Source organism: Marmota marmota, unplaced genomic scaffold (genome assembly GCF_001458135.2).
Source record: "Marmota marmota marmota unplaced genomic scaffold, marMar, whole genome shotgun sequence".
NCBI lineage: Eukaryota > Metazoa > Chordata > Mammalia > Rodentia > Sciuridae > Marmota > Marmota marmota.
In genome coordinates this window covers 13,781,937-13,795,231 of record NW_026000019.1, presented here as the reverse complement: position 1 = coordinate 13,795,231, position 13,295 = coordinate 13,781,937, and the positions used below count along the sequence as shown (strand labels likewise).

At 35.2% G+C, this 13,295-nt stretch overlaps 1 protein-coding gene across 6 annotated transcripts in view; it reads left to right on the top strand.

Annotated features, from left to right (window-relative positions):
* Window positions 1–13,295, top strand: part of Tdrd5 (tudor domain containing 5) — a 64,210-nt gene that overhangs the window by 42,724 nt on the left and 8,191 nt on the right. For 5 of the 6 annotated variants that reach the window (XM_048809936.1, XM_048809937.1, XM_048809941.1 and 2 more), the window contains 2 exons: window positions 6,789–6,971; window positions 7,730–7,873. In XM_048809936.1, coding sequence (XP_048665893.1) covers window positions 6,789–6,971; window positions 7,730–7,873 — 327 coding nt within the window. The remainder of the gene's footprint in view (window positions 1–6,788; window positions 6,972–7,729; window positions 7,874–13,295) is intronic. The other variant, XM_048809940.1, reaches the window with a different exon arrangement.

Genomic DNA, 13,295 nt, shown 5'->3' with positions numbered 1-13,295 from the left:
CAATCTCCTCCATATTCCTGACCCCAAGCAACTACTGATATGTTTTGTCTCTCTAGTGACAGCAGAATGCATTACAAATCATATTACACACATAGAGCATAATTTTTCATACCTCTGTATACAAAGTATATTCACACCAATTTGTGTCTTCATACATGTACTTTGGATAATGATGACTATCACATTCCACCATCATTTCTAACCCCATGCACCCTCCCTTCCCCTCCCATCCCTAGAGTTTGTCTATTCTTCCCATGCTCCCCCTCCATACCCCACTATGAATCAGCCTCCTTATATCAGAGAAAATATTTGGCATTTGGTTTTTTGGGATTGGCTAGCTTCACTTAGCATTATGTCCTCCAGCTCCATCCATTTACCTGCAAATACCATGATTTCATTCTCTTATATTGCTGAGTAATATTCCATTGTGTATAAATGCCACATTTTTTTATCCATTCATCTTCTGAAGCGCATCTAGGTTGGTTCCACAATTTAGCTATTGTAGAAAATGATATAAAATCAATCAAAAAATGTATGAAAAATGTTCATCATCTCTAGCAATTAGAGAAATGCAAATCAAAACTACTCTAAGATTTCATCTCACTCTAGTTAGAATGGCAGCTATTATGAATACAAACAATAAGTGTTGTCGAGGATGTGGGGAAAAAGGTACATCATACACTGCTGGTGGGACTGCAACTTAGTGCAGCCAATATGGAAAACAGTATGGAGATTCCTTGTAAAATTGGTAATGGAACCACCATTTGACCCAGTCGGTCTATACCCAGAGGACTTAAAAACAGCATACTACAGGGACACAGCCACATCAGTGTTTATAGTTTTACCTTTTTAGAACCATCATATAAGTGGAATCACACAGTGTTGTAATCTTTAGGACTGGTATCATTCATTCTTCTAAAGTGTTGCATTTAGCAATTTCAAATCAAAGCTTTTGACTACTTAGTTTGGATTTATTGTAAGGATGTATCATGCTTGTATAGCTTTTCATCCACTGAAGAACATTTGGGTTGTTTCCAGTTTGGGATAATTATGCATAGAACTGCTACAAGTATTTGTGTACAGATTTTTGTGTGAACACAAGCTTCCTTTAAATAAGGAAAATGCCTGGGAGTAAAATTGCTGGGTCACATGATTATCAAATTGTTCCCTAGAAAGGTTGTATAATTTCGCATTCCCACTAGCAATCTGTTCTAGTTGCTCCACACCCTTGCTAGCACTGTGTATTACCAGTAATTTTAATTTTAGCATTCTGATAGGTGTGTAGTACTAGTACAACATGGTATATTTTGCATTTCCTAATAACTAATATTGTTTAACATATTTTCTGTACTTAATTGCCATACATACGTAATTTTTGTAGAAATGTCTGTTCAGGTCTTTTGCCCATACTTTTATTGGGTCATTGGTTTTTTTTTTAATGTTTTTGAGAATTTTTAATATATTCTGGATGCTACTCCTATGTCAGATATGTGATTTCAAATATATTCTTCCACTTGTAGCTCATATTTTCATCCTTTTAATAATGTCTTTCATGTAGCAAAAGTTTTTAATTTTGAGAAGGTTAAGATATCAAATTTTTTTCTGTGTACAGTGCTTCCAATATTGAGAAATCTAAATTAATTTGGGGGGGGGGCGTATGGTGTTAAGACAGGATTTATTTTGTTGTATATGTGGATGTTCAGTTGTTCAAATATCATTTGTTGAGAAGACTATCCTATCTAAATTGAATTTCCTATAAAGCATTACCAAAATTCAGTTGTCCATATTTGTAGTTTTTTTTTTTGTGTGTGTGTGTGTGTGCGCGCGTGTATGCGTGTGAGTTGTGTATGGTGCTGGGGATTGAACCCAGGGCCTTTCACATGGTAGGCCAGTGCTCTATCACTGGTCTACTTCCCCAGCCTAGTCATCCATACTTATATGAGTTTATTTCTAGACTGGATTCTGTTCCATTGTTCTGTTATATCCATCCCTTTATTGTACCAGACTTTGAATACTGGCTTTAGAGTAGTCAGGTAGTATAACTTCTCCTATTTTATCATTTTTCAAAATTGTTTTTTAATACTCTAGTTCTTTTTTCCTTCCTTATAAATTTTAGAATCAGTATATCTATATTTGGGATTTTGGTTGGAATTGTGTTAATTTGTGGATAAATTTGAGGAAAGTTGATATCTTTATTCTCTGAAGACAGAAGCTACCTGCCTATTAATTTAGGTTTTTCGTTTATATCTTTATCATGTAGCTATAATTTTCAGTATTCAGAAACTACATGTGTTTTGTTAGCTTTATACCTAAATATTTCATTTATTTGGAGCTATTTAAGATAGTTTCATTGCTAGCATATATAATTTTTTTTAAATTTTGAACTTATATCTTGTGAACTAGCTGAACTCACGTATTAGTTCTAGGAGTCCCTTTGGGATTTTCACATAGGTAGTGGTGTCTGCAAATTAGTAGTTTTATTTCCTTCTATCTGTATGGATTTAATCTACCTGCCTTGCTCTGGCTAGTATTTCAGATACTGTTGAACAGGAGTATGAGAGAGAATATCCTTGTACTCCTGAAAAGTTTTACCCATGCATGAATGTTGAATTTTTTGGGGGGAGTTGGGGTACTGAGGATTGAACTCGGGAACACTCAAGCACTGAGCCACATCCCCAACCCTATTTTTGTATTTTATTTAGAGACAGGGTCTCACTGAGTTGCTAAGTGCCTCACTTTTGCTGAGGCTGACTTTGAATTCAAAATTTTACTGTCTCAGCCTCCCGAGCCGTGGGATTACAGGTGTGCGCCCCTACACCCAGTTGAATGTTAAATTTTGAATTGTTAAATATTGAATTATGTTTTGCATATATTAATAGTCTACTCCATTAGATATTGGATAATGAACCCTATTTGGCCATGGTGAATTATTCTTTCATATATTGCTGGATGTGATTTGCTGATCCTTTATTGAAGATTTTTATGTCTGTCTGCATGAAAGCTATTGATCTGTATTTTCTGGAAAAGATATCAAATCGATTTCATTTCCTTGTTTTATGGAGTTTAAATATTATTTATGGTATACAAAGTAAAGTTTTAATATACAGTTTTTATGTATAGATTGTGGAATGGCTAAATGAAGCTATTTAATGTATTTCTTACATACTTTCTTTTTTTGTAGTGAGAACAATTTAAGTCTACTTTCTTAGCAATTTTCAAGTGTACAGTTTGTTGTTGTTAACTGCAGTCACCAAGATGAACAATAGATCTCTTGACTTATTTGTCCTGTCTACTGAAATTTGTGTCCTTTGACCGGTATCTCCCCAGTTCCCCTCTCAGCCTCTAGTAAATCATCATCTTACTATTCTGTGAATTCACTTTTTTTTTAATTCCACCCATAAGTGGGAGTATGTTTTCATCTGTGCTTGGCTTTTTTCAGTTAACATGATGTCCTTCAAGTTGTCCATTTTGTCACAATGATGGGATTTCCTCCTTTTTATAAGGCTGAATAGTATTCCATTGTGTATATATACCACATTTTCTTTAGACCTTCGTCTGTTGATGGATGCTTAAATTGATTTTATATTTTGGTTGTTTGTGAGTAAAGATGCAGTAACATGGGAGTACGGATGTCTTTTTAAGATATTGGTTTCATTTCCTTTGGATTTATACCCATTAGTTAGGCTGCTGAATCAAATGGTAGTTTTGTTTTTAATTTTTTGGGGAACCTCCACATTGTTTTACATAATGGCTATACTAATTTATGTTCTCATCAGCAGGATACAAGGGCTTCCTTTTTTCCACATCCTCACCAATACTTACTTTTTATCTTTTTAGTAAGTTATTCTAACTTGTACTGAGATAATTTCTTTGTAGTTTAAATTTGCATTTCTCTGATTATTGGTGAGCATTTTTCCATATGCCTGTTGGACTTTCATATATCTTCTTTTGAGAAAGGGAGAAATCTGTTTTCTTGGCAGAAATTTTTTGTTTGATGTAATCTCCTTTGTCTGTTTTTGCTTTTATTGCCTTTATTTTTGGGGTCATACTTTAAAAAAAAAAATGATTGCCAAGACCAGTGTCTTGGGGCTTTCCCCCTTTGTTTTCTTCTAGTACTTTTACATCTTACATTTAAGTCTTTAATTCACTTTGAATTGATATTTGTATGTGATGTGAGATAAGGGCTTAAGTTCATTCTTCTCTGTGTATAGAATCCAGTTTCCTCAATACCATCTATTGAGACACTGTTCTTTCCCCCATTGTGTGTCTGGGTATCTTTGTGGAAAATCAGTTGACTGTAATGCATGGATTTATTTCTGGAATTTCTACTCTACTTCATTTGTCAATTTGTCTGCTTTTATGTTAGTACCATGCTCCATGTATTATCTGTTCTAGGATCTGTGCCTTTACATAATTCCAGAGTAAGTTTTTGCCTGCAAAAATACCTTGCTGGGTTTTCCATAGATATTTCATTACAATATTTGATTAATTTTGAAGAAAATTAACATCTTTATTATGTTGAATCTTTTAACATGAATGTTGTGTATCTCTCCATTTATTTAGGTCTTTGATTTCTTATCTCTGCACATTGTAATTGTCAGTATATAGGTTCTGTATATGTTTTATTAATTGTATATATAATGTTATTTGGTATGATTATAAATGGGGTATTTTTAATTTCAGTTTCTGCATGTTCGTTGCTGGTATGTAGAAATGAAATTGATTTTTTTGTGCTGATCTTGTATAGTGCAACCTTGATCACTTAGGAGGGTTGGTTTTTTTTTGTTTTTTTTTAGTAGATTATTTGGGGTTTTCTTAGTTATGTCATCTACAGATATGGGTTTTTTTCTTTTCTGGTCTGCATGGCTTTTATTTCTGTTCCTTGCCTTTTGCACTAGATAGAGCTTCTAGCACTATGTTGAATAAAAATGGTGAGAGACAGACTTTCCTGGCTTCTTATCTTGGAGGAAAAATACCAAAGATGTTAGTTAGCTCTAAGTTTTGTATAAATATTCTGTGCAAATTGAGGAAAGTCTCCTCTATTCTTATTTTTCTGAAATTTTTTGGCATTTTAATTTATATGTTATGTTTTTTAATTATATCTGTGTAGGGTTTCCCCCCAGTGGTATATCTAGGAATTACAGTATAAACCCTGACTTCTTTTTACAGTGGACTTAATGGGTAATTTATCACTGAACAGTATGTCAGTATCTTACCATCATATAAATCATCTTCTTGCTACCTTTTTACTATCCTTATCTTATGTATTAAATTTACATTGAAATTTCATAACGTTATATTTCTTGGTTTCCACATTCAAATATATTCTTAAAAAATTAAAGAGGAGAAGAGTCTATTTCATTTCTGCTGTTCTTCCTTTTTCAGTGCTCCAGCTTTCCTTCTGATATCATCTCCTTTGCATCCAAAGGATTGGAATTATTTTTAGTATAGGTCTACTGACAATAAATCTCTTAGTTTTCTTCACTGACCATATATTTATATCTTCATTTTAAAGAACATTAAAAATATGAGAGGTATTTTTGCCAAATATAGAGATCTTGTTTGCTATTGCTTTTTTCCAGTACTTTAAGCTGCTTTTTTAAAAAAACGTATTTTTATTGTTGAAATTTTTATTTTATTTATTTATTTGTATGTGGTGCTGAGGATCAAACCCCGTGCCTCACACAGCTAGGCAAGCCCTTCACCACTGAGCCCCACTTTAAGCTTCTTATTGCAGTTCCTTTTGGCCTTCATAGTTTCTGATACAAAATTCACAGCAATGATATAGCTCTGTCTCTACATGTAATATTTAATTTTTCTCTGGCTCCATTCAAGATAATCTCTGCCTTTAGTTTTCAGAAGGTTGATTATAATCTGTCCAGGCATGAATTTTCTTGGGTTTATGGTGTTTGGGGTTTGCTAAACTGGTAGGTTTGTGTCTTTGGAAGTTTTTAGCCACTTTTCTTCAAATTATTTTTTGACATTGTTCTCTTCTTTTTGGAAATTTAATTACACAAATATTAAATATTTTGACATTGTCTTTTAGTTTCTGAGGCTTTAAAAAGAATCTTTTGGGTTTTTTTTTTCCCCCAATCTTTTTTCCCTCTGTTCAGATTTGGTAATGTTTATGGATCTGTCCTCAAGTTCACATGCCTTTTCCTTTTATCTCTATCCTGCTATATTGAAAAGAGGGCCAGCAATATTCAGTATAAAAACCTTCACCCAATTTCTCTTTCTTACTGTGCTTGTTTTGCTTTCAGTTTTACCCTCCAGAAGTCTTTCTTGGCCCTCTGGAAGACCAAGAGGTGTGGTTGCCTGAGTTCTTGAAACAGGGCAGGGCTCTGAATATCTCATAGCTGCTCACACTGACTTTTAACTGATGTTCTTGTTTTCATTGCCATTTTACTCCTCTTTTTAAAAACCTTATAGTGCATTTCCTGAACTTTTAATGTATTCTATAAATTTGGGTTGCTTCTCAGTTTTTCTCACTATAACCTCCACAGTCTGCTTTATTGGGATTCCTTAATCAGTTGACAGTTGTCTGCTTTCCTATATCCAGAGTGTGGGTGGTTTTTTCTTTAGTCTCTTTGACCATGGAGTTTATACCTTAAGTCTCTTTGTTTTGTTTTGGTGGCATTTCAGGAACACAGGAAAAATAAATAGCAATAAATTGTGTATTTAAACTGCCATCCTTGCTTGGAGTCAGGAAACATTATAAAACTAAATTTTAAAATATGCTCATAGGAACTATAAAATATAGTTTTTCTTTGTCCTCTGATACATTCTAGGATGAGATCCCCACTGGAATGCCATGCCTGGAGTCAGTGACCATAGGTGATGATATCTGGGATGAGAACTGGCTACCACTGCAGGCTAAAATAGGAAAAGGAGGTGATGCTGCCTCCCATTTATTTACCTCAAGCCTTGGTGGAAAGAAACAGTGTCCTACATGTGAAGAAATGCCACAGAAGGTTAGACCCTTGGGATAACAGAAAGAAAATCAATACTGCAAAGAGGAAATTTAAATTTAGTTGTCCAGGCCTTGAAAAAGCTATATGTTCTGGAATTTAAATGAATTTGTCAGGTTCTAATTCATAATAGTACATGATTTTAAAAAAAGTGGTAGTAGTACATAAGTGGGCAGAGGATCCAGCAGAGGGAAGTCTTATTGTGATTATCTGCCCTTTCAAGTGTTATGATATCTGTTTTATCATTGGCCCACCCAGTCAATGCTTTGGAATCCATAAAAAAACTGAAGAAACTGTTTTCTGAAATTTATTTTTGTTGCATTAGTCTTTTAATATAACCTTGGGTTTCTGCAGTCAGGACATTTGCTCATATTGTGCCTAACTATATATATTTGAAATATGTTTTCCCCTACTTATAAAAAAGAAGAAATACTTGTGAGAAAGAAGATGCAGTTAAGTTACTCCCTAGTATTTATGCTTTTTAAGTACTAGACGATCATGAAAAATCATGTAGCTATGGAAACAATGTTAAATACTACAAACAGGGTTGTTTTTATGTTTATGAGATTCAAGCGTTCAGAGAAGTTGAAGATGTTGGGTGCAGACCCAGAACAGAAGGAGAGTCACAGTGATGTAGAAAGTTAATCTGTACCTTTCTTGTTCGATGCCTGTTTCTTCCTTGCCTCTACAATGCCCACATTATCCTCTTTGTTTGGTCATGTGTTACTATTCAGTTTATTGCGTTTTTCTTTATCTTCTAGGATTGGTGTTTTCCTACACCCAAAGATATATGGGATGATTCCTGGAAGCCTTCAGGCCTTGTGAATGGAATGAAAGTAGAAATTAAAAAACGAGAAGAGCTGGATACTCAAGAAAAAAATACTGGTACAACCAGAATTCTAAAGGTAAGTGTTCAAGGCAGGGGATGTAGCTTGGTGGTAGCACTTGTACCCAGCATGTGTGAGGCCCTGGTTTCCGTCCCCATCCACCTCTGCAAAAGAAAACAAACAATAAAGAATAAATATACTCTACAAATTAGCTTAGAACTGGAAGGAAAATGTATTCCATCATCAAATCCTCAGATAACGTAAAAAAAGAATAAAAGATAAATATCTAATGAATTTTACAGTAGCATTTGCATGGGTAAGTACTTTCATTCTCAGTAAAATAATGAGCAGTTGATACACTATAGAGGCATAAAATTTATACTGACTTTAGAATAAATTTTAATTAATATTCTCTCTTAAGAATAAAATTCTGAGCCTAAAATTAAAAGCCTGATTAAATCTGTATTAGGCAGAGAGAAAAATAGGCATATCCTATAACAGCCATATTTTAAGCTCTTTTGTAGTATAGACCAATTTCTTCTTTTGTGTTGCAATGTCAGAAAGCAGTAACTCTGGCACAAAATCCATGTTTCATGTTTCTCACATATATTATATGAGTGTCCTGAGAACAGCAGGCAATTTGTGTAAATCATGAAATTTGGTACTAGGTCTCTTATTAAAAATTAGAATTGGGGCTGGTGTTGTAGCTCAGTGGTAGAGCACTTGCCTGGCATGTGTGAGGCCCTGGGTTCAATCCTCAGCACCACATAAAAATAAAACAGAGGTATTTAAAAAAAAAATCAGATTTGGGGAAGATGAATCTTCTAAGTGATATATGTTGTACAGAATACAATCATTCTGTTTGACAGCAATGATAAAGCCATTCTATAGTGCATAAAACAGTCTGTTCCAGAAATTTAGGTTACTTAAGGGAATGGATTTAGTTTTAGCATAACATAGGCTTTTATATTTTGTGATATCACTTTTTTAAAAACATCAGCTTTTAGTCATGAAAGTCATTAGGAAAACTAAGAGGCCCAGAGTAGCCAAGGCAATCCTTAGCAAGAAAAATGAAGCAGGAGGCATCACAATACTAGACCTTAAATTATACTACAGAGCTATAGTAACAAAACCATCATATTGGCACAGATATGAAGACCAATGGAACAGAATAGAAGACACAGAGACAAACCCTTAAATACAGTTGTCTCGTACTAGACAAAGGTGCCAAAAGATAGCCTCTTCAACAAATGGTACTGGGGAAATCCATATATAGTAGAATGAAATTGAACCCCTATCTCTTACCCTGTACAAAACTCAATTCAAAGTGGATCAAGGACCTAGACCAGAGACTCTGTAAAGAAAATATAGGCCTAAATCTCCATCATATTGGCTTAGGAACCAAGTTCCTCAACAAGACTCCTAAAGCAAAAGAAGTAAAATCGGGAATCAATAAATGGGATGGTATCAAACTAAAAAGCTTCTTCACAGCCAAGGAAATAATCAAGAGCATGTAGAGAGAGCCTGCAGAATGGGAGATCTTTGCCATCTGCACCTCAGTTTGACCATTAATCTCCAAGATATACAAAGAATTGAGAAAACTTAACACCAAAAACCAAATAATCCAATCAGTAAATGGACAAACTGAACAGACACTTCATGGAAGAAGAAATATGAATGGTTAAAAAATATGAAAAGATGTTCAATATCTCTAGCAATTAGAGGAATGTAAATTAAAACTACACTGAGATTCCATTTCATTCCAGTCAGAATGGCAATTATCAAGAATGCAAGTAACACATTGGTGAGGATGTGGGAACAAGGTACACTCATCCATTGCTGGTAGGACTGCAAATTGGTACAACCTCTATGGAAAGCAGTATGGAGGTTCCTCAGAAAACTTGAAATGAAACCACCATTTGACCCAGTTATTTCACTCCTTGGCACATACCCAAAGGACTTAAAATTAGCATACTACAGTGACATAGCTGCATCAATGTTTATAGCAACTCAGTTCACAATAGCTAGCTATGGAACCAATCTAGGTGCCCTTCAACAGACAAATGGATAAAGAAAATGTGGTACATAAACACATGGAATATTACTCAGCCATAAAGAAAAATGAAATTTCAGCATTTGCTGTTAAATGGATGGAACCAGAGACTATCACACTAAGTGAAACAAACCAATCCCAAAAACCAGAGGCTGGAAGGCTGGATGTTCTCTCTGATGTGTGGATGCTAACTTACAATAAGTGGTAGGGAGGGAGGAATGGAAGTTCACTGAATTAGACAAAGGAGAATGAAGAGAAAGGGCAGATAGGAATAGGAAAGACGGTAAATGGATCAGACATAACTTTTTTTATATTCTTATGTAACTACACGACCAGTGAAACTTCACATCATCTACAATTACAAAAATGAAGTGTTATGTTCCATGTGTGCCGCAGTCCGGCTGGGCAAAATAACCGGGAGGTGATAAAAAACTTGAAGGTTGATGCAGGAACTGCTTTATAATGGAACAACAGCGGTATATATACATAACTGATTACACACAGCTTGATTAAATTATCATCATCCAGATACAGCAATCAGCCAATAAGGAATCCCCACCATCTTAATGGCTCGGTGGCGTTGCCTCACAAACCACTCCTCCTGACAAACTTCCAGGCGCCATCTTGACTTGATCGCAGCCCCCAACATCCCCCCCCTTTTGTTTTATTAACAAGTATGTGGTTTAAGGACCATGCCTGTTTTAGGTTGTCTAATACTACATATGGTCCTTACCCATCATTGGATGGTCTGACCTCAAATCGTCAGCCTCCTGGCTTAGGTTGGTACCATTGTAATTGGATCTTACCCGTCTTTGACTACCGGCCCAATATATTTAGCCATACTTGTGGATCTGTGTAATCTATACAAACACCATAAACAACCTGCCACAAGCAGAAGGAGGAGGATACAAAATGCCACAATACCAAGCCATTTACTGCTCCAAGTAAGAAGCCCTTGGAAAAATTGTACCACCAATGACACTGTCAGCAAAGATACCCTGGTACTATTACAATTATCAATAGATTAGTTCATAATGCATATAAGTGATACACAGTCCAGGTAAGTTCTGTAAGCAGCTTAAAGCAGAGGAATCCATTAATATGTCAATTCCTTCTTGAAGTATTGATGCAACAGTTTGTACAGTTTGTGTGATAGCTATCACAGAAGCTGCAGCAGCAGTAGCAGAAACAGCAACAGCTGTGATGATGGTAGCTGTAATTCCGAAGTCTCATTTGGTTTTTCAGTAATACTGGAAATTCTTATTTTTTTGTTTTCACTGGCACTGGGATGAAAGTAGGAATTCTGGCAATGATGGCTAAAGAAAATTGTATAGCATTCCAGCAGGCACTAAGAAAACAATTTTCTGAACAATTTAGTACATTATCCTGAACAGAATTATTATATATAATGAAAAGGAAAGGTGAAAGTAAACAAACAGATCTGTTAACCTCCTTTTTTGTTCACATTTTAAAACAATCCTTGTAAATTTCTGAATTTAGGTAGATTATTTCAACATTTTATTAGTTTTTTTTTAACACCTAGAAAAACTTGTAAGCTTAATTAAAATGTCTTTAAAAAGACATCTTTACTTTCATCTGTTTAAACTGTTTAAATCACGTGAATAAAAGATATTTGGATCCATTTTTTTTTTAATTTTCATGAGCGCTTATATGATTTGGACATACGCACATACAGACATATAACACGTAACACAAGTGTGCACACATAACACAATAGTAAAGGCCTTGTAGCTTTTCACAGGCGAAATCTCCATTGCAATGTTTAAAAACTCCACAGTTGTTAAAAAATAGAACTGATCAGAAAAACATTAACCTAGGTCTGTATGAGCTCAAAAAATAAAATTGAAAAAAGCATCCTGGCTACCACCTGGGTTTGACTCTTCTTTTGATATCTCATCCTTCTTCTTGTAACTTGCATATGGGTCTGAAGGTATTCCCACAAGTAAGCCCCAAGGTTTTTTACATTTGAAATAGGCCTTAATGGTGCTCATTATTCATTAGCCTCCAGGTGTGGGAGAACCATTGTTGCAGATGTAAGGATAGCTAAACTGGAGTTCTGGATATCAGCTATTATGGATTTGAGCCAAATCATCTTTTTGGTCTATAGAAATCGCTTTAGTTAGTCTCTCTGGAATCCAAATCGGCTGCTGTTCTCCCTTGTCACTTACCCCCGAGCGTCCCGGAGTTCCCCCGTACGGGCTACCATTTGCCGCAGTCCGGCTGGGCAAAATAACCGGGAGGTGACAAGCAACTTGAAGGTTGAAGTGGGAACTGCTTTATTACGGAACAACAGCGGTATATATACCTGATTACACACAGCTTGATTCAATTATCATTCAGATACAGCAATCAGCCAATAAGGAATCCCCACCATCTTAATGGCTCGGTGGTGTTGCCTCACAAACCACTCCTCCTGGCAAACTGCCAGGTGCCATCTTGACTTGATCGCAGCCCCCAACACATGTGCGTATGATATGTCAAAATACAGTCTACTGTCATGTATAAACAAATAACAGCTTTATTGAAATATAATTAGGACACCACCATGATTTGCTAAGGTATACGATTCAGTGTCTTAGTATACAGAGTTGTGCAACCTTCACTATATCTCTTTTAGAACATTTTCATCACCCCCCTAAAACCTCCATACACATTAGCAATTAAGCCCCTTCCTATCCTCCCAGAGCCTTAAATGACTACTGATCTGTTTTCTGTCAGTAGGTATTTGCTTGTCTAGGACATTTCCTATAGATGCCATACAACGTATGGTGTTTTGTGATTGTCTTTTATTTGGCATTGTCTTCAAGGTTCATCAGTGTTGTTGTATGAATAAGTATTTCATTTGTTTTGATAGTTGAATAATATTTCATCATATGACATAGTACATTTTATTTATCCACTCATCACTTGATGGGATTTGTGGCTGATTACACATTTTTTTGTCATTATAAATAATGCAGCTAAGAATATTTAAGTACAAGTTTGTGTGTGGACATGGATTTTAGTTTTTCTTAGGTATATAACTAGGAGTAGAATTGCTGGGCCATGTGATAACGCTGTTTTTAACATTCTGTGGAACTGCCATATAGTTTTCCAAAGCAGCTGAACTATTCCCACCAACAGTGCATGAGGGTTTCAGCTTCTCCACCTCTTCAGTACTTTTCTAGTTTTTTAGATGTATGTGTATACATACTGATAGATATAATGTATGTCTCATTGCATATTCCTGATGGCTAATGATGTTGAGCATCTTTTCATATGCTTGTTAGAGCCATTTGCTTATATTTGGCAAAATATCTCTTTAGATCCTTTGTCCATTTTTTAAGTTGTAATGGTATAATACTTTATTACAGATCCCTATGAGATACATGGTTTTTAGAATTGTTGACTGTTCTGTTGTCTTTCACTTTTTTTTTTTTTTTTGGT